Source organism: Rhipicephalus microplus, chromosome 1 (assembly GCF_043290135.1).
Source record: "Rhipicephalus microplus isolate Deutch F79 chromosome 1, USDA_Rmic, whole genome shotgun sequence".
Lineage (NCBI taxonomy): Eukaryota > Metazoa > Arthropoda > Arachnida > Ixodida > Ixodidae > Rhipicephalus > Rhipicephalus microplus.
Genome location: NC_134700.1, coordinates 149,854,720 through 149,880,100, shown reverse-complemented (window position 1 = coordinate 149,880,100; position 25,381 = coordinate 149,854,720). Strand labels below are relative to the sequence as shown.

The 25,381-nt window shown below is 43.7% G+C and overlaps 1 protein-coding gene across 1 annotated transcript; it reads right to left on the bottom strand.

The window, feature by feature from the left end:
• Positions 1-1,837: 1,837 nt before the first annotated feature.
• Positions 1,838-16,135, bottom strand: LOC119177824 (uncharacterized). Its single transcript, XM_075867543.1, has 5 exons — positions 15,979-16,135; positions 15,127-15,279; positions 8,701-8,788; positions 4,898-5,124; positions 1,838-1,932 (listed from the first exon to the last, which is right to left on the bottom strand). The coding sequence occupies exons 1-5, from the start codon at positions 16,133-16,135 to the stop codon at positions 1,838-1,840; spliced, it is 720 nt and encodes a 239-aa protein (XP_075723658.1).
• Between the last annotated feature and the right edge of the window lie 9,246 nt (positions 16,136-25,381).

Below are 25,381 nucleotides of genomic sequence, written 5' to 3'. Positions count from 1 at the left end.
TTTACAATAAAGACCCAAAAGGGGTGTTATAAAGGGGTTACATAATAACCAGATGTGAAAAAAAAACTTGTTCGAAGCAGGTCACCAGGTCTTTCTTCCTTCCATCGATGCAATGTCTATACAGGTCTGCAGCATACAACAGTTCACCAAGATTTCCCTTTTCAAAATTTCTGTATTGGCACTCAAATAGTTAAGTATTACTTGCATATAATTTTAAGCAATTTAAGCGGCTTGAATGGACGTTCTATTATGTGCGCATAACAGTTGCACAAAATGTATAGGAGCCTTTGCAGTGTGATGCCTGATAGCATTAAATGAGAGAACAAATGGTGACAGAAAAAAAATGGCTGCATATCCCCGAAGCGAATGCTGATAACTAAGCGAAGGTTCATAGGATCTACGTTGCAGGTTCATATTGTCGACTTCACTATGTCTGTTTGTATAATGAACGGATGGATGGATGGACCGACAGAGTAAGGTCAATTTTCAAACCATAGGCGCGCCATGAGCGCTCCATGCATATTGTAAATGCAACACTCTTGTTTTGGTCCGACGGGGAGCTACGACGGCGACGGCAGCAACGGGCATTGTGAGAACCTAAGGAGCTTCGCTCCTAAAAAAAAAAAGAAAAGAAACGTTGGGAAAAACCCAAACAAAGCTGAGTTAGGTATCCTACGCTGAAAAAGAGAAAACAAAGAAAAACAGCGACACAGAGAGGAAGAATGGTGGCGTCACCTTTTTCTGCCATGTTCTCGATGGCACAAGATGGCGAAGCGTCGGTGTCTTGACGCGAGTTGTACGCCAGCTCTAGCTCGCTGGCGTCTTCGCTCAGGGCAGCCGGCGACAAGCTCACCGCTGTGTGCTGGCTTCCTGTTTTCAGCAGTCTCTCGGCCATGTAGCTTGAACGAAAGAAGAGAGCGGTAGCGCCCCATATACTGTGAGAATAAATTTGACGAAGCAACTGTTGCTCCCAACATAACTAACACTTCGTACGCACAATGGAAATAATACGCTTTACATGTTGTGCAGGAAAGTGCTAGAATGCCGAGATATGGGGTACACTTTTAGGGAAACCGCGCAGCGAATGGTGATTAGAAGTGATGAAGGAACAGCTTTGGGAATGCGACTCCTTTTTATCGTCTATAGACCAGCTGGCCAAGGACAACATCTGACTATTTGGCAGCCATCCTGCGCTTATCTATGGCCAAACTCGAGCTTAATACACGCACTTGATAATGGGGTACGTTTCGTTTTGTTCACTGCAACTGTCGTTAGTGCCATACTTTAGCGGGCGAAAGAGCAATTATGTGAGAGAGTGAACTAGTGAGATTGTGGGCGCAGTGTGAGATTATGAAACAGGCCAGCCTTATAAGATACTTATGGCATTGCAACACCACCTCGTCTTTACGCGAAGTGTGCTAACGTCACATAGGCTTTAGACAAGTCAGTGCTGCAATAAACCTGTGATGATTTTGTCAAAAAAAAAAATTAAGCAACGCGATATCTCTCTTGGCCCCAAAATAACTGATGACCGTAATGACTTTAAATCACAATAGGGAACTTTCCGAATGAACTTCAACGGGATTTGGCGACAGAAAAAGTAAATTTTATTCAGCTGTGGTCATCGAACTACTTTTTGTAATTAACCACTGCAACTACAAAATATTATTGGTAAATTGCAGACTATCACACTAGAAATCCCTCGTGTAGGCTTCATATACAATTTTCGCGCCAATAAATACTGAATAAAAGCTAGTAAACTTTATATTACATATGTCTACTGAAGCTCTCGGCTAGGTTACGACTGTAGGTTCAAATGAAAGCAGACAGTACATCTCTACCTGGCAATTTTCCTCTGATAATTCTCGTAGATGGTGTTGCCAGGAATCGGATCCAGCAGCACGAGGACGTCGGTTTGCGTGTCACAGGTGACTGCAACATGGTTTGAATTCAAATGAGTAACGTTAACCACATCGCGACGAACGATTATCGTAATTTATAGAGTTCTCTCTTCAATTTAAAGCATCGACGGTTATTCATACGCAGCTGAAAAGAAAAGAAAAATAATAATGACATTACTTACCGAGGTTGTCATCGTTTCCTTCAATGCACTCTCTTCGTGGCTCTGTACGTAAAAATAATAGAATGAAAGAAGTTGAGCACTGCAGAAAATTTACCCGTTTCTTTGTTGTGACTTTACAGGTTTTAGTTTGAATGGACAACTGAGAAATGAATAAGGCGAGTGGTATGCAATGTAAGGGTAAACTGCACAGCGCGCATTTCATTCAATATGTCATTGAAGTACAAGACTGCGTTGCTTCAGCAAGAATTGAGAGTATTCTGGCACCTTTCAGGTCTTGACCAGCTTGTATATGAAAGTGGGCATAGACCTGTATTCCCAAATTAGTTACTACAGGAATGTTCTAAAAGATAATTTTACCAACCGCTGACACGTGAGATATCAATAGCGAGGATATTGACCTAACAAAAAAAGGGGGTTGACCCCTCCATCACAAAAATGGTGAAACACAAAAGTAAGATGTATTCTTACAGCAGTATACTTTAATGTTTACATTGATGTAAGACAGCTTGCGCAATGTCTCTTGGTGTTTGAGAGCAATAGCACCGCTTAACGTCGATGCGTCCACATCGATGCTTAGTCACACATCTTAACCCCGACATGTAACGTCCGCCATAGTTACAACAAATCCTAGTGATCATAGATGCTTGTGCTAGCTGTAGTAGTTATAAGAGCGCAACAACAGAAAGTGAAGTGGCAGCCAGCAGAGCTTGACTTATCGGACGCCGAACTTGGGCCAAGGCAAAGCCACCTAGAAAAATATTTTTCAATGTGGCTTTGGGTAAGGTCACCTACTCGCGGCATGTTGGAGTTAGTGAACACTACTGCCCGACCATAGGAAAGAGTGACACACTTCATGTCTGTCCTTTGGGCGCCATGATTATTCGCGGGGAGAGTGTAGGTGGGGAACAGGGAGTCAAAGCAAGCATAACCTATTTTTAGTGCACACTGACACATGGACAAAGAGAGGGAACGTATCACTCCAATTAAAGCCAGGTGAAGCCGGTGGGCATCGCAGAACTATTTTTGGTATGAATGGATAATATGAGGGAAGCCTGCGCTTGCGGTACGGTCGCCACCTGGGTGTTGACAAAACTGGACTTTTCTGAGTGGAAACGCGCCGAATCGAACAGACGCTTAGAAACGATGCGCGCAAGGAACTAATCGTGGATGTCACGGCTATGATTCAGGTAGCGAGGTCGAGACGAGACCTGAGTAAACATCGTGAAAGTGGCCGACGTGGCCGTACCAATCTGGCCACTTTATTCGTAGGAGTAGTAGGGGCGAAGCGGAGCGGTGGCAGGTGCCATTGTCCGAAACGCCAGGCGCGTGAATTCGTTCTCGTCCCACCTTGAGCTCGGCGTGAGCTGCGCAAGTAGCGGCGCGTGCTGGTTTGTGAGTAATGATGATTACACTACAATGCATTATGACACTTTACGAAGAACACTGTGAGAGGGCAGTAGTAGATATTAAAGGTGTATTAGGGGCGACGCTCCTTAAGGCGTCACCTGATTGCCTCTGTAGTAACCACCTCTCTCGGGTATGTGCCACAGGGGAGTTTAGATCGTGGAATGTCCGCTAGATAGTGGTACTTGTATATAGTCAATATTTGATGAAAAGATGCGAGATCGTGGTACTTGGAGTGTTCACTGGACGGACCGACATACAGACAGACAGACGGACAAACGCACGGATGGACATATCAACCCCCCGATTGGGCGGACGGACTGATGCATGAACGGACGGAAGGACGCTTTGCCCCACTCATCATCATAAAATCCTTGGATATGCTGTGATTTCTTTAAAAGTCCATAAAGTGTGTGTCCGTGTCAAAGTGGAAAGCATGGTCATCATCTGTTGCCGCAAACCTAAAGGTCATGTGTTCGACTCCCATTGACGGATATTTTTATCTTCTGGGCATGCATATTTCTTACATCATTTCCGTGTCGGAAATATGACTCTGGGCATTAAACACTGTCGTGTTAAAGAAGCGCTTACGAACGAGAGGCTTCGCGAACGCAACGTGTGTAAGCGAATGATTTCCAAAAGCTTGTCAGGAAGCACACGCAGGGGCGAAGACTACGAGGCTGAACGCAGATCAATTTTTGATACAGTAGCCTTGCTTTTTTTACACTGCTGAAGTGAAGATGTATGATAGCTTTACGAATATATAATAAATATACATTTACAAATGCCAAGGATAATGAAACACAATGTGTCACTTGTAATATGGCATGCCTTGAAGCAATGACAGAATGCTTCTTTCTACCAAAATTTTTGTTCCTTTTTGTTATCTCCTGTTTAGGTCAAACCAACTAGCGGAAATCAGTCGTATGTTTCATTTTTAAAGTTTTGCGATTGGGGCGTGCTTCCTCTGAATCCACCTTTCAGGATTTTCTTAGAAAGACACTATTATTATTTAGTTTATAATCTGTATTTTGTGACCAAAGCAGGTCCATTTCTTGCTGAAGTTATGCCTGAACTACGCCGTTCATACGCTGTGGGGCTTGTTGAGAGTTACCATATCATTGACATTGCAGAGTACTGGAACGATCAAGGAAAAACATTTTCAGCACTAATCCAGTCGAGCCGCGAAGGAGAGACGATACATGAACTGGAGATGGTGCTTCTCTTATCTGGTCGCTCTTGGTTAGCGCTGATAAATTTCCTTCTTGAGAGTTATGTACCATATGCCTGATGGTAGTTTTACTGTAGAACTACATAGCTCGGACGTTTCTGAGTTCGTTTATTGCCCGTGGCGCTAAACATCGCGTAGCTCCGTCTTATTCATGACGTAAGCCTGTAAAAGAAACTCACTCAGAAGGTGGTCGAGTCTCGAGTGAAAGCTCTTGAGGGTGGGTAGCAGGGAGTTTTTCAACGCGCTTCGCTTTAGAGGTGCGTCGTTGATCAAGCGAGAGTACATTCTCGCCACTAGCACGACCTGCTCTTCTAATCTGGGTGCCGAAAGTAGTCGTGCCACGGCCTGCTTGCGTGTGCAGAAGGAAAGACCATCGGGAAATTCAGGAAGGAGTTCCCGGATGCCCCTGCAGTTTGGAAAACAAGGCATACGGAATGTAGTTGACACCCTTCACAATTCATTGATTATTAGCGCATTGTAACTAAGCTGGAACTGAAGTAATGTCTTATACTTATCGTGGTAACAAGTTCAGCTAATAATGCGAATCTGAATGCATATCACATACCAGAAGCACATAGGTATGAAACGGACCCTAAACGCAAATAACAATATATATCAGAGCAAAAGCTCAACGTGCGACAAACTCTAAAATGGCAATAATAACAGCAGTGTTATTGAGAAATCAAATTGAAAGTATGACACAACGGGCCCCATGAGTGGGATATTTTGGAAATGATGTCGATCGTGTCAGAAGATCCGACTAAAATTAATCGAAAGTAATCAAGCTTGTTACAATACAAGACTATCACAAACAGCTTTTAGCCAGTGACCCTCTCCAGAACCTGTTTTTTTTTGGGGGGGGGGGAGATAAAATGGTTTATTTGGTTCGATTTGAATCTTCTGTGCATCAAGAAGACGTAATCAAGTGCTGCTTCATTGTTTCTGTTTCATTCATTGAACAAAAAAAAAAGAAACACGCAGGGTGTTACGACGGGAAAGGGCGCGAGGGTTCAAGGATTTCCGTCTTTCCTGGTTGAACCAGAAGTCATTGTATTTATTTATTTATTCATTTGTTTGTTTATTAAATTAATTTCACAGACAGCAGCCTGGTTACAAGGCTCTCTTAGGAGTGGTACAGAGCAGTAAAAATGCAAGAAAAAAGCTGAGGCTAATTGAAATAAATACAAAAAATGAGAGATGAAATGTTTATGACAAATGCTATAAACTTGGTTAAATATAAACGTTGCAAACTGAGAAGTAAGGATTAGTGTATGCCGTCTTTTAGTGCCTTTAAAATTCATCTTTTTCTAATGAACGAATGTCACCTGGCATGGTATTCCACATTTCAGTACATAGGGGAAAAAGTGTATTTGAAGAAGTCTGTGTGATGATGAACAACAGATACGTTGAGTGTATGGCTGTTTCTGGTGAATGTTGTTTAGGCAGGCGTTATGAGGTTGTGTGATGAATATTGCGACGAATTGGAAAAAAAAGTAGAAAAGCTTGACAAACTCGATGTTGGGTCTTTCAGAAAGTGAAGTTAAACCGAGGTGCGTTAGGTGAGATGACGGGGAGAAATCGCAGTCATAGCGTCTGTACATGAAACGAATAACCTTTTTTTTCTGTATGGATTCAATGCGTTTTATATCACCCGTTTTGTAGAGGTACCATACAGTGGTGTCATGTTCAAGTAAAGGTCTTACAACGGTTTTATATGTTAACACTTTTGTTTCTTTTGGAGCTGACCGTAGTGAACGGTTAAGATATCCGAACTTTTTTTCAGAGCTTTGTTGCAAGTCGCTTTGATGTGATGCGGCCTTGATAAGTTTGTAGTGAAAAGATGGCCTGGATATTGATATTGTTGGACCCTCTGTACAACGTAGTTGTTCAAGGAATGATTGAATTTTGATGGGGTTTTCTGCCTGCTAAAACACACGGCAGCCATCTTTTTGATATAATGTTTCTCTGCCAACTCTGACACCACTTGCAAAAGTTTAAAAATAAAGCGTTGAGTGTATGATGATCATAAGGTAAATTAATCCCGTGATGCAGGACACAGTCATCAGCTCAAAGACGAATTTTAGTGGAAACTCTGTGTGCCATCTTGCCTGGTTAGCAACCGTTGTTGCGGGGCGAAGCCACGCTTTGTTTTTGCAGGCGACTTGCTGAAGCCTGTCGCCAATCGCCGGTCGACACGCCTAGTGTGTCAACAGCCTGCGAAAGAAAGAAGTGACACCTCCTTTCGGGACTGTGCCACGGGAGTACAAAAGCATTTCAAGGGCGAAGCATGGGTCGTGCTTCCCCGATGTATGTTGGTAGCCACTGGTGGCACATACCTACTCTAGAGCGGGTATGTGCCACAGAGGATGCGAGATAAGCGTCCATCCGTTCATGCTCACTATGGAAGCACGGACGGACGGACTGATGTACAGATGCACAGACAGACAGACAGACAGACAGACAGACAGACAGACAGACAGACAGACAGACAGACAGACAGACAGACAGACAGACAGACAGATGGATGAATGGACGGACGGACGGAAGCCAGAAAAGACGGGCTGACGGACACGTCGCCCCACTAATCATCAATAACTCCGTGGATATGCTGTGATTTTTTTAGCTGTTTGGTAACGCAAAGCGCGAAGGCGTAGCGTAGTGCCGAATAACATGCATCACCGCTGCCACATGGTAAAGTGGTAACAGCTATAAAAGATACGCAGCAACTCGCAAACACAAAATATAGTTCCTCCGATATTCAATGAGTGCCCCACTTTACCTATAGCATTGGATATTTCAGCATGTTTCTAGGAAATTGTGGCAAATGCACGCAAATACTTTGCTGTCGAAGCTTGATTGACTGATATGTGGGGTTGACGTCCCGAAACCACGATATGATTTTGAGAGACGCCGTAGTAGAGGGCTCCGGAAATTGCGACCACCTGGGGTTATTTAACGTGCACCCAAATCTGAGTACACGGGCCTACAACATTTATGCCTCCATCGCAAATGCAGCCGCCGCAGCCAGAATTTGAACCCACGACATGCGGGTCATCAGCCGAGTACCTTAGCCACTAGACCACCACGGCAGGGCTGCTGTCGAAGCTTAAGAGCATGAACCTAAAGCCAAGAAAAAGAACCAGTTCGTAGATAAGGAGCTTCAGAGTGCACGACGGGTACTTTATAGATTCCACGTGAACGGCAACCGTTTTCGGCAGTGCTGGCTGTGCACCAGCTTCTACGCAGTGCATGGCTGCTAGCGGCACTGGAAAACAAGTGCGCTACTTTGCTACTAATAGGCAGCATATACAGTAACTCGAGTTAAACTGGTCAGGCAGTGCCATATAGCATGGTTGAGTTGAGCCACGCACGCCCGCCATCTTGGAGCCATGGCTGAAAGTTGTTCACTGGCCATTGTTGCTGCTGTGGCTGCTGCTACTTTTGCTCTGCAGCTTATAGTGTCGGTGGCCGTGCAGTAAAACCGGACAACGTTGGACGTAGCAACAGTAAAGTGAGAAGGCCACTTTCAGGCGGGAAATTTGAAGTGTCCCAAATCAATGCGGATGACTAAAACATGATTTCATTTCAAAATAAGCACTTCTTTGGCAGAAAAGTAGCACTACGAGGTTTCTGGACCCCCATTTCTGCAATAAAACTCGGCCTAATACTTGCCTTTAGGGTCTCTTGTAGTACTGAAAATGAGTACTCGTTTTTTTTTTGTTCTGGCATAATAATTTACTAAGCTCTTCATTCTCGGGTGTCAATCCATTGCTGAACTAGGAGAGTGACCAAAATTTACAGGCTGCACTCATGTTTGCATTAATGGAAACGTACTGTTTGAGTTCTGGTGCACACTCGGAACTACCAAAGATCGTTTCATTTGAAAAATATACGTACGATTTCTAAATATGGGGATAAAAAGGTTAAATGATGAGAAAACCGGTCATGATTTCTTTTGTAGTTCGCTTGGACCGCACGTTACCTGACGCTGTAGTAGCCATCCAATATCTGGCTTAGCCGGCGTGGTCGTTGCTTGTTCATTCTCCTCAATGTCATGGCCAGCATGAAACCTAAAAGAAAGGTTTAACCAATGTTCACTCTTAAGTTTTTCATTCGTTAACTCACTTCTCACAAATTCTGTTAATGCGCTTCCTGTTCTCAGAGAGCAGGCCGACAAACCACGTTTCCAGATTGCTATACACGGCATACCTCAGAGCAACGGACGGTTTCTAAACAAGGGCAATTCAGAAGTTGCGTGATGTGTTTATGATGCCAGCGAGCTTGATGGCGAATGCGTACCAAGTGTACATTTACAATTCAGGTGTCACACAAAGATCTACAGCCGCCGGAAAAAACTTGGAAAGAATTAACACCATTTTTGAAACTTCTTTCAGTCACTGCGAAGTTTGCAGCTTGAAACATGAGTTACTGAAATACTTTCAAAGAAGCATGCATTTGTAGAGCTTTTAATTACACCGTACGAAAACGTAGCTCGAAATGTGTACATGTTCTGGTATGGTGAGTTTAGATATTTTCCGTGGGCCGCTTAGAACATCAAGAAGTATTTACCTGCTTCTTCATAGTGTAATGAACCGCTGGGTATAAAATGATATAAACGTTGGTGATGTAACTCACAAGGACATCGGTGCTGCTTGCTGGATCATACCAGAACGTTTCAAACGAGTACTGCATATAGCTGGTGAACCAAAGAAGAGAAAAATATTTAAATTATGATATTACGCAGATGGTTATATTTTGTTCATTTTTAACATGTAGATATAGGTTTCTCTCATTCGCCGAGGCCCGAATGTAGTGGAGAATAACTAGTTTAATATGGAGCGATAACTATCTATTTTGTGCCTCTTTTTGTGATGTGCTGCTCACAAAGGGGTATATTCTATACATACACAAAGAATCGGTGGTTTAGCATAAAAAATAGTGGACATCTGTGCTTGTCACGCAGGTTCTACATAACAAAACAAGGCATACTGCAGCGAGGAACATTGTCAACACAACACCCAATGACCTAGGCAAACACAAGAATGATTTTGCGCTAGTATTTTCGTACTATAAATTAACCGATCATGGTGCTGTAGTGGCCATAGTGCTTTATTGTCGACCTGCAGGTCGCCGGAGTGAATTGCGGCCGTAGCGGCGGCATTTTCGATGAAGTGAAATATGCTCGAGGCTCGTGTACTTATATTTAGGCGCACATTAAAGAACGTTAGGGGGCCGAAATTTTCGAAGTCCTTCAGTACAGCGTCTCTCATAATTAAATATGGTGGTTTTGTGATGTTAAATCGAATGATCAGTAGCAATATAGATTTTCAGCCAACCACGATGATAAAAATATCAACAACGACGTTGGTTGGCCAACGAAAAATTATACTTGCGAAGAAAAAATCTTGTGAATGTGACCCGAGGTTGATTACTCAGTTGTGGTGCCGAAGAAAAGAAAAGGCAGTTACATGCTAATACACACTTGTCGAAGGTTGCATTCTAGGTTACGCTTGCGCTATACGGAGCACTGCATCTTGCGTGAGCCCACTGAAGGCGACAAATGGCAGGCATAGCGACGTCCACAACACTGCTTCCAGACATCTTATCTCGACGGTGGACAAGCAACGCCAGCCGAAGTTACAAAATCGAAAATTGGGGTGGAGGTAGTCACGACAGCCCTCCTATGCTTTCAGTAAACGTGTTCTCAAACGCACTGAAAATTTGCACGCAATCAGACATGAGCAAATGGTGTAGCGGGGCAGGTGAATGATCACAAGATCACAAGTGCGAGAGAGCTTTTTAAAGGTAAGGCAAGTTTTTGGGAAAATGCGCCAAAAACGTCGGCGAAAAGAGAAAGGAACTGCAACAGCACATATTCCTACACATGTATACTGTTCGTGTGTTTACAAAAAAGTGGCTAACAATTTTAAGTACTTCGTACTCTACAATACGAGAGCATAAAGCTGTGGAAGAAAGGATTTTTTGTTCCTGAACGTGTTTTGTTTTGCTCTGTTCCTGAAAAAAGGCCGAAGTAAGCAAAAATAAAGAGAAACAGAACAAGCGCAAAGGAATGCATTGTGCTTTTCCATTCTCTCTTCTTGCATGTTTGTCACGCATCTTAGTTAAGAATGAAACACCCACTCACCCAACAGTACATTTTTTCAAAGGGGCCCTGAAGAACTTTTACAAGTAATTGGATTCACTGTAAGAGCTTAGTGCTTCATAAATTCACCGCTTCAAAAATTTGAAGAATCCTTTCAGTGCGAGTGGAGTTACTAATATTTGGCGCATGCTGGAATTGCATTCTCTCTTATTCGTCCCTTCGAAAGCACTAGAAATTAAGCACGGAGAAACAGCAGGGGCAAAAAAAAAAAAAGTGGCAGCATATCCACGGAGTGAATGATGGAGAGTGGGGCGAAGAATTCGTCCGTCCATTCGTTCTTGCTTCCGTCCGTTCATGCGTCCGTCCGTGTGACCGTCCATGCGTCCATCAGCCCGTCCGTGCGTGCGTCTGTTCGTGCGTCCGTCCCTGCGTTCGTCCATGCAGCCGCCCCTGCGTCCGTTCATGCATCCATCCTTGCATCTTTCTATGTGTCCGTTCGCTTATCTATTCAACACTCCAAGTACCACCATCTCGCATCTTTTCATCATATATTCCCCATATAGAAGCACCGCCATCCAGCGGACATTCCAAGGACTAAACGAGAGGTGGCACACGCACACTTTCTTACGGCTTGCGCTTCGGGTCTATTTCCAACCTTTAACCACCTCGAGTTCATGGTATATACTACTTCACTGTATTCATGGCACTGCGGCCGAACGCTCGCTAAACCTTTCGAAAACCAGGAGGTTACGCCCAGCGAGTATGACGCAGCAAACTTTTTCAGTCAGGTAGTGCTCAATGTACATGCCAATGGCTGCTAATGGGAAATGAGAGGCGGAGAATTCGGCTTTTACTTTCTTACGCCTTGCGCTTCGTATCTACTTCCCATTTTTAACCACCTCGAGTTCATTCATGGTATATACAAGTTCACTGTATTCATGGCACTGCGGCTCAACGCTCGCTAAACCTTTCTAAAGCTAAGGAGGTTACACCAGGCGAGTATAACGTAGCAACCCTTTCTTGTCAGATAGTGCTCAATGTACATGCCAATGGCTGCTAATGGTGATCGCAGCCTGCGCGTTAACTAAAAGCCGAATGCTCCTGTCTTTCATTCCCCATTAGCAGCCATTGACATGTACATTGAGCACTATTTTTATTGTTCAACAACGCACAGAAGAAGTCTCTCACCGGCGCCACCTTGGAGGTCAAAATGTTATCTTTGTTACATACTACGGGGGACGAACGGGTGCCGCTATAAGGAGCTTCGCCCCTAAAACGTCACGCGCGCCTCGTGACCTTGAGCCCTTCTTTCGTTTCTTTTGGGGGTGAAGCTCCAGAAGCCGTGGGTCGTGCGTCCGCGATGTATGTAGTAGTAGTAGTAGTCGTCGTAGTAGTAGTAAGAAGCCACCTTCACAACCGAACTAGAGGAGGAAACCCGCGCACGTTAATCATAAAAAAAAGATAGAGTTTTTGATGAAATGACTTACAGAGACGAGTATTGGTGCTTTAGTCTCCAATAAAATTTGTTTTGAATTTGATGCTTACTAAAAAAGAACTAGTATCAAAAGGCCGCACTTTGAGCACTATCTGACCGAAATGGTTGCCACATTACATTCGCTGGGCATAACCTTCATGGATCTTCTTGGTGCATATGTAGACATTGTAAAGGCGCCTTTACATTACGTTTACGGTACGGCTTCAAGCTCTCCCATAGTAGAGTACCGAGTACTCTAAATCAATAACCACTTTTTCTAAACAGACATTGTTTTTGTAACAGTTCCTGTTTAGTTGGGTAAGTTGTGTATGTTGTGTCCTGTTTACATATGTACACATATCTTTTTGTGACAACTTTTGGTGTGTCTGTGGATGTTGTGTTCTGTCGCAATGTTCTGTTGGATTGTAATTGATGTTCACTGCCTATGAGAATAAATTTCTCTAAACGAAAGGTTTCGCATGCGAGGGAAACACTCCTTACATAATGTAAATCTGTTCAAAGGTACCTCATTGGCTTTAGCGGGACGGCTTAGTGCTCTCCCATAGTTGAGTACGAAGTACTCGAAATTGTTAAACATTTTTTTTTCTAAACACAGGTTTAGCGAGGGTTGGGCCGCAATGACTTGAATAATGTGAACTAGTATTTAGCCATGAACTAGAGGCGGCGAATGGTGGGAAGTAGACACGAAGCACAGGCTGTAAGATAGTACGCGAGTGACACCTCTCGCTTAGTGCTTAGAATGTGCGCTGGATAGCGGTAGTTCTATATGCTGAATATATGATAAAGATATGGGAGATAGTGGTACTTGGAGTGTTCACTAGATGGACGGACGGATGAGGAGACGGACGGACGCACGCATGGATAGACGAACGCATGGACGAACGCAGTGACGGACTCACGAACAGACGCACGGACGGACGTATGGACGCACTGACGGTCACACAGACGGACGCATGGACGGACGCAAGCAAGAACGAACGGACGGATGGACGCTTCACCCCACTCATCATCATGAGCTCCGTGAGTATGCTTTTTTTTGTGCGTTGACCCTTAGAGCGGTTCCAATGATGCGACGCTGGGTATCGTGGTAAGAATTTGTGATGTATATGCCAGCCTCTTCAAACGTGCGCGCATAGAGGGATCCACCCCACATCAACATACAGTACAACACTGAGAGCGGTGAAACGACAGTACCTGTGAGCACGACCTGGCTAGAGCATGTCATGCGAATGAGGTGCTGACGCGTCTGCGTCGTGTGGTCTTCCAGCTCCGAGTTGCTCCGATAAGGAACAGGACATGGAATGAATTTGGCTAGCGAAGTCCACACCGGGCTAACGTCAAATGTTTTAAGCTTACCTCCTCGCATCATGCTTTCGGGGCTTGCAATGAACCAATACAAAAAATTATAGTGTTACAAAGCTCTTCATTGGGCACGCAACGATTGCCACTGTCTTAGTAAAAATTATCATGTCACCTTATGAAGCGCCGTTTAAGAAGTAAATGACAAACAAAACAAAAACCACGTAAATATTTTTCAGGGGTGAAGCTCCTAAAGCCGGGGCTATGTACATGCATGTCTCTGTGACCAGTTCGTAACCACCTAGTTGTATGACTTACTTAGCAGGTGGCGTTAGTGTGTGTGACGGACAGACAGACAGACAGACAGACAGACAGACAGACAGACAGACAGACAGACAGACAGACAGACAGACAGACAGAGAGACATACAGGTGGACGGACGGACAGAGAGAGGCACGGATGAACTGATGGACGCATGGAGGGACAGACAGATGGATGGACGGATGGAAGCGCAGACGGACGGACAGAAGCATGGGCGTAAGCACGGACGGATGCATGGACGAACAGAAGAACAGACGAACACCCGGACGGATGGACGGAAGCAGGGGCGGACAGACAGATGGACGGAAAGAAGCATGGACGAACGAAAGCAAGGATGGACAGACAGACGGATGGATGGACAGAAGCAGGGATGGACAGACGGAAGTATGGACGGACAGACAGATGGATGGACTCACAGACAGACGAATGGACAGAAGAACGAATGGACGGACAGACGGACGGACGGAAGCACATGCATGGACGGACTCACAGACGGACAGATAGAAGCATGGACGGACGGACAGATGGGAGCACAGACAGATCAACAGACGGTCGAATGAGCGGACACACAGAAGGTTGGAGACACGGACGGACGGACGCTTTGCCCCACTCATCATCATTCACTTCTTGGATATGCTGTGATTTTTTTCTACAAATGCTCGGTTTTTCAGTATGATCACGCGTGCACTCGTGGACAGACCGTGGCCTCCCGCGGCGATCTCTCCAACGACCGAGCACGTCATGTTCAAATCACCCAATAGCTGATATGTGGGCTTTCTAGAGTAATTTTTCAGCGGCTTTTGTCATTTCTCGAGAGAAGAGAAAGCAAATTTTAGCTGACTTTGATAATTTATTGGGAATTCTAGGCCGGGTGCTGCGCTATAATATTTGGCTTGCCTGTGGTCGGGAGCCGCTACTACCGATCGGCAGCGTTTTTTGACCATGCTCAAAAATGTTGCTGGGCCCCTATAAGGTGAAGCAAGCTTTGCCAAAATACATACTTAATTAATTGGAAATATGTATTCCATGTATGTCTTCACATCCATTCTAAGAAGCTGGGGCTTCAAAATGTCCCGAATATTCAAGAAATCGCAATTCCAACAGTGTCGCCTCAACTTGGCCTGACTAAACGATACTTAACATATTGTGAACGAGGCCGCTGCGAGAGAGCAGTGAATTAAGGAACTCACCATCCACAGTCCCGACTATCTCAGCATCGGTGAGCCTCGCTGTTTTGTCAGCAACACGGAACTCCCGGGGACATGCGGGCGTTGTCCATAAACCACCACCACCGATGGTGGGCAACTTGCTGTTGGACCACGTAGACACTGTTCCCAGGTGAACTGCCAGCATAAATGAACGCCAGTGGCAAATGAAACACGTTGGGGCCAGTTATAAAGGAAAATGCGCTGGTTTGTTCGTGTCTTAATTGCCCTTAGTCGAAGTTATTGTCTTCGTTTATTAAATTCTTTTTGAACAATATCATCCAACCATCGCTTAACGTCCATCGTAGTCACCGATAGGCTGTTCAAGTGACCTTCGTGAGGAAAAGCCATTGCTAAATTATTCAACTTGCATATGAGGGTACTAAATGCGCCACGCGTTAGGTGGCAATCCCATGGTACTTTTTGAATTTGCGCAATTTAAGAAACGCTCTAAAAAAGTAGCCAGTTTCGCTATCTTAGCCTAGTTTGAAAATGTTGATAATTTTAGATAAGGGCAACAAGATTTGTATTGAAATCATTTCTTGTAGAGTAATTTTTTAAAAGAGTTTATTAAGCAGTTTTTTGTTATTCACCGTGCTTGGTGGATAAAAAAATATTTGGGGGAGTTACATAAAGCTAGGAACAATACCTGGCTAGCTGGAGACGCGTAGCGCTGACATTTAGTTTTTTATTGCTTGCTATTTTACCTGAAAGACTCTGTATGTACACCACAACAAGCTGATATAAGAATTGAGGCTAAACCTTTTTTGGTTTTGCCTGTGTTCATTCGCAAATATAGTTTCACTTTCATATTACAAAACTGAAAATTGCACCCACCGGCCACTGTGGGTCCATACACGTGGTCTACCACCACGTGTCCTTGGTCCAAGTGCCCAAAGGGCTTCAGCGTTTGCATCACGTTTTGGACCGTGTCCCGCTGCGCGTACTTGCTGGCCACCAAGCCCTTGAGCACGTGACCCAGGGCGATGCTCATGGTGGCGTTGTGGGCCACCCCAACGACGCCCTGCTCCTGCACACTACGCAGTCGTGGAGCCTGACGACGCTTCTTAGATAAATAAACAGCAATAGTTCGCGCACACGCCTGCTAGGAGAAATTAAAGAAATGGAAAGATTACATTCTCTATCCCCCCCATCTCTCCTCCTACCGAACCCTTGACACCAGCAGCTCTACGCCTCATGGACAACAAGTAATCGCACCTGCGGCGAGGAATGGTTATGTAACGATGTCTGCAATATATTCAGTACAACTTCATCATTGTGCTTACAGCCTAGGATAATATTCTAATAACAAATTTGAGCCATTCAAGAAATCAACATTGCATGTGTATTCTACACCGAGGGCGTGTACTGAGATGCTTCTTGTACTTTACTAGATGCCACAGCTCGGATACCCCAGTAAGATAATGTCACCATGGGATGAAAAAAAAACAATCTCGAAATGCACTCTGCTGCTCACCGTTCGTACACTTTCAAGGGTCGATTCATGTAGCCGCTGTATATGAACCTGAAATATCCCCATGTTAGCTAAGGTCTTCAAACGACTTCACCGGAAAGGCTGGGTTCCGTTTTTAGACAATATCAAAATTTTCTTCAACCGTGAAGCGTATTTGTCTTGACGTAAACGGGCAGTTTGCCTGTGGAGCTGCGCTATTTTTTCTAGAGCTAACGCTTCTGTGTTTCACAAATTTCACTCCTCAGTGCAGATTTCTGCAAAGTTAGTTGGTATTTAAACGGAAAGTTGGTTTTTGCGCTGGTTTCGCATACGCACGCAATACCATCGATGAAGCTTCGTTGCCAAAAAAAAAAAATCACCTTTTCAGATAGTTGGTTGAGCATGAAATGTAATGATAGTGCTGGGAAACAGCCATTTACTTAACGCAGATTAAATACGTTATCGCCGCCAATGCGTTGCAACGAAACAACTTGTGCGGTCAGCAAATGGTTGTGAAACCGCGAGAGGTGTACCCTTCGTATTTACAGCAGAAACATGAGTCATTATCCAGGTCTTTACGGACACCTAAAACACGCACCATCTCAGAGGTACATAATTTATAATTAGAGGTACTTCATTTTTTTCAGTTTTATAATCTCTATGTATTGCTTCTCCTAGCTAACGTTAGCCAAGGTGTGGCGCAATAATTTTTCAATCATAATTTTGTTGTCATAGCCAAGCCGATGAACTGCGACATAGCCCTGCTGGTTAAACTGAACGATGAGAAAAGATTGTAGGGTTTCATTGTGCCTGCAATGTACAAGTTTTTCCTTGCATATATTTTCAGCTCAGCTAAACCTCACTAGGGGATTCCGTAGAAGAACATTCGTATGTTCCACAGTGACAAAGGGTTCTCACTTCTTCAGAAGTCTGTTTTCGTCCTGTGGTTGAGGCCCGCTGTTGAAAGTGTGTGACAACATGTAGAAGAGGGCGCACTTTTCTCCGTCGCTTAGGCTGCCCTCGTCGAATGGCTGCAGGAGCTGTGCGTTGCCTAGCATGGCCTCCAAGACGGCCGCCTTGAGTTCACGCGCCGAGTCCACCACGAAGCGCTCGCCGCCATTCGCCAGACGTTGATGGTCTACGAAGTCTATTGAGAACCTGCGCACACATCGCGCGTGGAATTCTCTTGCGAAGTAATGGACGATGACAAGGGAAACTGAAATAATTGCTTATGTACGAAAAGATAAAAACGTCATTGTTCACGCAGCGTGATGAAGCCTAGTAGTCTACAAAGACCACCGACAAAGGGTTCGCAGCTGTATAGCCCGTTATAGTTAATCGATCCGAGTTTATTAGGCATGTAACTAGGCTATAGGTGCACTTAATGAGTGCTAAATGAATGCGTTTACAACATGCACGGACTGTGGACTTTCTCTGTTCTTATGTGCTAAGTGTCCAAGAAGCCACGCAAAGGAGTCGGGAGAAATCGGACATTCAAGAAACTTGCAATATCACGAAAAAAAAAGAAAAAGAAAAAAAACGTTAGCGAGAGTAGATGATAAAACACTATAAAATGCATACCAGTGTTTGCCCGTTTTTGTTAAGTTGTGACGGATAGCAAATATGATGCTCTACCCAGCGTAAGCACGCACAACAATTACCAACACTTCTGAAAAGCACCATCGGGCGCTCCTCGGGCTGACCAGAAATACCTTGGTATTTATTTTGAAACGTATATTATTTCGTGCTTTCACACACTCGCTTTGTCGTCCCGGTTCGGGCTCTACGTGCGTGAAGGTGGTTTTTTTGCGCACTTTAATGATTTTCCATTCATGGCGTGTTTACTACACTACAGCTAAAGCTTGTATCTAATGTGCGAGTTTCTTAGATTTAGTGTATGCTCCCTACATTACGCTTGAAATGTCAGTAACGCCCAAATAATTATATTCCCGCCTGATGCAAGATGGCCGTCAAATCTCAAGATGAGCAGCAATGTGGTATTCTGTTTGGAACGGGAGATTTTCCTTCTATTTCGCAAAATATTGAGAACTGAAACCAGCCAAAGGAGGAGCATACAGGAATTGGTTAAAAAACGATTAGTCTTTGAGTTTGTAACTTCGCTCCTGCCTGCGTCGTGTTTTTTTTTTTTGGTGTGTTCCAATAATCAAGATTATACAGACAAACAGACACAAATAACAACTCTTCTACTCCGTAAATATATCAGGGTATGCTCGTCATATTAGTGCGATGTTTTGCGTGAACACGTTAATTGTGACGTCTTCAGCTTACCCGGTTTCCTGATGCCTCGCTACAGGCAGGAAATTATGTTCCTCCCGCCCAAACATTTCTAACTAATGTGGAAGAACTAATGGCGAGAAAGACGCCGTATTAGAAACTTTATTATCTTGCGATCGATACCTATAATCATGCATAAGCAGTCGACGTGTGATGGGCTGTTTTCATGTTTGTTCATTGCTTCGTTGGACGCAGGAGCGGTGCAGTGAACATAGCCCGGAAGATTCCAATTAATCATGGACGTCTATGTGGCCGTATGGTGAATATAAAGATAACGGAGTGCCCTTACGTAACCCCACCGACGCACGTGTCAGATCTAAGTTACGACAATCATACCAACATGCTCAACTTCAATACTTAGACACACTAACCCAACAGAGCAGTCTTACGGGATTCAAGCAAATAGCCCTTGTCTGTACACATACCGCGCCAGCAACACAGCTGCCGTGTCAGCAACGTCCAGCGCTGGGTGTGCGGCCTCGACTTTACGCACCAATGACGTGAAAGCATCCAGGGTGTGTGCCGTCGCTGATTCCGTTCGCATCAAGGACTCGTTGAAACACGATGGCACCACCTTGGCGTTGAATGTGGCGAAATCCATGAGCACCGCCCGCGTCACAGGGAGCATCAGGGGAAGCATAAGTGCTGAAATACAGACAGAAGACGGAAAACCAACACTCAATACAGCGCAATTTGCTCTGAAAGCGTGTCGTGGCACTCGCAAACAACATGTTTACTGGTATTTTTAATGTTAGGGTTACAAGAACAAAAGACGACTACACGAGCGCTTGTGTGTGGCACCGATACTGTGCGACATCTTTTTGTTGACTGTAGATAGTCCTTTTAACCAGAATACATCGACGACCTTTCAGTTGTGCTTAAGAAAGAGGAGTTTGCCCATTTTAGTGATTTTAGCTATATTGATGATTTGCGCGAGGTGCTAGCCACCTTCATTTAGCTGGGGCATGGGTTAATGCTTACTGATGAGGTTACATGAGAAAGACGTAAAGGCACCTGTAATTTTTAGATATAAACGTGCACTTGTCGCAATCCGATGTTTACTGGGCCTATTGCTAACGCTCTCGCAAAACTTTGCAGCCGTTTGATTCAGACTATTATAAAATCGTAGCGTGAGCAGCTACCTCGCTAACAATAAACTCTGTGCACCAAAAGTCTTGCGAACACACCGGAACCAGTTTTTCCCAAGAGGGATGACCGTAGTCTTGAAGGTAACCGCTGGTGGCCTTGGTGGAGTCGCGACACTTTTTGAAATAGTGAAAATGCGCCCCGTAAATTGGGTGGCGTAAGATTATCGGAGAAAGTAGACTGGACTTTCCAGTCGTTATCAGGGTCCCAAACAAACGGCCCTCTACAAAATAATGAAATTTTTGCAGAATACTGTGGCGGCGTACACACATTTAAAGCTGTGAATTTTGTTCTGTCTAATCAGACACATGTAGGCGCTTTACAAGGTTATGCATATATGCAGGTCGTCACTTACCAACGCCGTGGAAAGCGACAATTGGAGCCATTCTGAAGACGGCTAGCCTGTGCATCTGGACAAAGGTCCTGGCATCGATCCAGGGAGAAACACGAGGCCGGTTATGACACAATGTCCGGTTGGTAGGCATTTGGTAGCTGAATAATAATAATAATAATAATAATAATAATAATAATAATAATAATAATAATAATAATAATAATAATAATAATAATCGGGAAGTAAAAACAGCGCAAAAATATAGATAAGGACCGAGAAAGAGATGACACCATGAGCAGCCATTGGCAGATATAGCAACTTGTTTGTTTGGACATCGAAACAAGGGCACTAGGGAAGTGATGGAGGCTTTTTTCATTGAAAAAGAGGGGAAAAGGTGTGTAAGTAAGCCGTCTGTGGCCCTTGGTGAAAAGGAAGTTCGGTTCTTGGGTTTAGCGCTGCCATGTTTAAGTGATTTTTAGTTTGTTATGGACTGTTGCATATGTTTTTGGCAAATATGAAGGGGTGTTTTTGTTTTTTCATAGTTGTTACACACGTGTTGATGATCAATATGATTAGGCTTGTTTCATACCTTGTTTGCTTTGATGCGCAGACGCCTTTGCTTTTCCACGTGACCGGGCCGAATGCTTGATATAGGTGCGTGTGTCTTCCAATAAAGTTTAGTTGCGAGTTCAGCACGGTGTCGTCTCTTCCTCTGTCCTTGTCTATATTTTTGCGCAGTTTTTACTTGCCAAGTATGAACCACCAACTAGCCCAACTTTCGCTGTTATTGCAATTTATTTCTTGTACATCAGAATCTTCTCTCTATCCCTACGTTCTTCACGATGAATCGGCCTCCTTGGCTTCTACCATAGCCGTGTGTGTGTGCAGAGCAAGGGTATGCTCTTGGTATATAAAACAGGATCTGTGCCCTCCGAAACTACAAGGGATGTGCGGGTTTCTCAAACCTTTGGTGGGACACGCCAGAAGGATGTGCCGCATTTTGCGCTCTGAGTGGTGGAGGTAAGTTGATTTTTTCTGAGACTGTTTGGTGGCAGCCTGCTCTACTGAGCCAACATTCAGGCAACAGCGTCACCTGAAAGAATGGAGGAAGACGACCAAGGGAATCATCAAGTTCCTTTGGCGCAAGGTGCGACCGACACTTCCAACCAAGAAAAAGAAAGGACTGACCCAAGGTGAAGTGCGTATTTTTGGTGATTGTTCTATCCCGGAGGACGTTAATAAGGTTTTAAAACTGGGACCCAAATTCGCGTTTGAACCTAATGTTCCACTGGGTGAAAAGGTAGCTCTTTCAAGGAACATTTCCCGATATGTGCCTGAAGGCGAGCAGATAAGGTGCGTGTCTGATTGTATAGATGTATGCACTCAAACGTCCTTGCTAGGCGAAGGCTCTCCCCTGACAAGCTAGTCGTAGAATATTTAGAGGGGAATGGGCTTAAGGTTTGTTTGGCGCATAAGAAAGAAATGTTCGTGGTCATGAAAGAGGGCGTTTTCAATGAAAAATCTGACACAGCCCTATTGAAGAATTTCAAAAGAGTGGACGTTGAAACAAGGAAGGTGAAACAGCAGGCTATTGCTATGCTGCAAGATAGGAATCTGTCCAGTCTTGTCAGTAGAGTAAAAAAGGCAAAAAGATTAAACTTGCAAGTTTTTTTCCCAGTGAAAACCCATAAACTTAATTCTCCTTTCAGAGCCATTGTATCATAAAAAGGAACTTGGCTGTCTGAGATGTCGTCTTACTGGCAGATGCACCTGGAAGACCTCAATGTAGTCGATCTTTTCGTAGTAAAGAACTCCGAAAATGTAGTAGATTTTCTCAAAACTAATAACCCGGGTTCTTGTTCGGCTTTCAGCATCAACATTGAGGACATGTTTTACTCCTTACCGCATGTTGAAGCGCGAGAACAAAACGACGACGACACAAAGACAAGAAGGACGTTTTGTTCTCGCGCTTTTGTTCTCGTTTTGTTCTCGTGCTATAACTATCGTCATGCCATACCAACTAGCCCAAGCTGCCACGCATGTTGAACTTCTGCAGAGTGTTAAATGATGTGTGGTTGAGGACAATAATGAAGTTAAGTTCGTTAACAGTTGTGGCGTTTCCTTAGAAAGCTTCCTGGAATTGCTGACGTTTTAGTTGCGGTCAATGTGCGTGGTGTGGAAAGGGGGCTTTCATGTCCAGAAATCTGGTGCTCGCATTGGATCTAGGGTGGCACCAATTTTAAGTAATATTTTCTTGGGACAAGTCGACAGGTCTGTTGCCGATGAATTGATCAATATGTCCTGCTACATTTTTTTGTATGTTGATGATTTACTTATTGTAAATTAAACCAACAACCAGCATAACATGAGAGCTGATATATTAAACATTTTAAAAGTATGAACCACAAACTAGCCCAACTTTCGCTATTGTCGCTAATAATAATAATAATAATAATAATAATAATAATAATAATAATAATAATAATAATAATAATAATAATAATAATAATAATAATAATAATAATAATAATAATAATAATAATAATAATAATAATAATAATAATAATAATAATAATAATAATAATAACAAATAATAATAATAATAATTATATGTCGTCATAATCAATACCCATAAAATTATTTCTTTACTTATTTATTTAACATCAAGAAAAACTGTAAACGCTTTGTCTTGGTTCACGCAGTCAAGCAAATTGAAATTACTGATAATGGACAATGTATCAGCCTCGTGGAAAAAGTATAAAGAAATAAGACAGGAAAGAAGAATGAAATAGTCAAGACAACCGTGCAGAAATACATAACATGCGACACATACAACGTTAATAACAAATGAAATCACATTCATTGCGCAATGTAGCCTGAAAAAAAAAACAGAAAGCCAAAAGAAATCTGTATAGAGAGGGAAGTTGAACGAAAAAGCACGAAGCACAGTGAAAAATTATGACTTGGAGCTGTGAAACGCATCTAGATTAGAAATGCAAGAATTATACAAACTCTGCATTCTGTGGAAGCTTTAGTGTTGGTAGAGAAGGTCAGGCGCATACAATTGTCTGTAGCCTGCCTAAGGTACGCGTAACTAAAAAAACAGTACAAATGAGTAGTTCAGGGCAGGATACGGTACTTTGAATAAGGTTTTCACATCAGTGTGATTTCGTTGTCTGTGAATTGGTGGCAATTGTAAAAATGCGATTGTGTTACACGATATCCTGAGTCAACTCTGCCGAACGATTGTTATATATGCCTAGAAATTATTTTCTTTACTCGCTTTGTGGTGTTACTGCTGGAACTAGAAATCCTATTTTGGATTCCGGAGGTATATTAAAGTTGCGGTTTACAGTTTGAGCATGGGCAAAGAAGGAAACGATTTGCTACATATTCTGCCCACACAGCCAACAGAACAAACGAATCGAAGCGGAATAGTGTAAGTTGCTACAAAAGACGAAATTATGAATATTGATCTCACAAACCTTACATAACTGAAAAGAACACTGAGCAAGAACATGGTGAAGGCAGAGTGCGAAAACATTACATAAAAAAGAGAGAACGAAAATTGTACGAGAGATCAATAAAGTCGAGAGCTGGGATAGTTAGTAAGTGACCTTTATGCCGTGTGGTGAAGTAGCACTTCTTAATGCCTTTTTACCCGTCCAAATTGCTCCACTGCACCGTGTGGTATACGCTATATGCTTTCCAAATGAAATTCATAACTTTGGCTTTGGAAATATTGATGACTATGTTATTGCTCTTGCACCGCTAACATATGTCTGCAGAATAAATTTAACAGAAGCCTTGATGACGCGCCCGCTCACATATACAAACACGCAAACACACAGAAACACACACACACACGCACACACGCACGCATGCACATACGCACGCACGCACACACACAAACACAAACACACAAACAGAAACACACACACACACACGCATATACACACGCACATACACACGCACACACACACACATAAACACACACACACACACACACACAAACTCACACACACACACACACACACACGCGCGCGCGCGCTTATGTAGAATTCTGCATTCTACATTTATGTAGAATGGTGAAAGAGACGTCATTAAAATCAAAATCAAAATGTGGAGGCCGCCTCATAGCGGGACACGGGAGAGCCTGTGGATATGTTTGGTCACTTCGGTAACATAACATGATACATCGAAAAATAGCTAACCAGGAGATTCACAGTTGAAGGGTCCACATCGGAGCGCATCAGTCTATCCGTAAGCGGTGAGTGGCTGACTACGCCAAAAGCCTAGCGGTAATCACAGCGAACTTGGGACGTGTGTATAGATGGTTTCGCCAGAGCCGGTTGGTCTCTGGCAACATTGTGCGTTCGCCGGGAAACCACCCCTGGAAACTTCCAGTTTAGCTTGTTTTTGCGTGGTCTTAGCGTTTGTTGCTGGCAGTGGCTGCTTGTGTTCCGAGGTTTTATGCGGATAAAATTATTTTGATGAAGCGCTGGCCACTCGAGCACAGCTGTGTCAAGCCCGGATGCAGTCTACATGCCTGAATTAATTTTATATGCTAGTCAAAACGTGCTGTTTTCTGACCAATGACGATAGAAAGAGTGCCTGCGTTGCAGCGATCACGCGAAAAAACTGAATTCCCACCAAGAGTGTGTAGGTTTGTTCTGCCCATTTCATCAAAGGCAATGTAAAGCTCAGCGCAAAATAGTGGCACAGAGGCGATAGTCAGACGTTGGACTATAGTCGAAGGCCCCCGTTACCGGGAACACATCAGTCACTGTCGTCTTCTGCCCGTGGGAAATGGGTAGCAAAACGTGGAAGATAACACTGAAAATCCATCGCAAAGGTGGTTATTTTATAGTTTCAGCTATTTAAATGATGCGTATTGCTCGAAACAACACGAGACACAAAGTAGCCGCGCTTAACATTGATACCCGCACAGTGTACGTCATGGTGTCCATGTTTCGTTGTCGTTGCATTTATTTTTTTTAAAGGACGCTGGC

What these genes read in the sequence shown, in the direction of transcription:
- LOC119177824 (XM_075867543.1), bottom strand. Translation starts at nt 16,135, where the DNA reads ATGAGCATCGCCCTGGGTCACGTGCTCAAGGGCTTGGTGGCCAGCAAG. An exon ending in GATGGCTACTACAGCGTCAG is followed by an intron (nt 5,125 to 8,700) that starts GTAACGTGCGGT and finishes TCCAAACTGCAG; the next exon opens with GGGCATCCGGGAACTCCTTC. An exon ending in GAGACTCGACCACCTTCTGA is followed by an intron (nt 1,933 to 4,897) that starts GTGAGTTTCTTT and finishes ACCATGTTGCAG; the next exon opens with TCACCTGTGACACGCAAACC.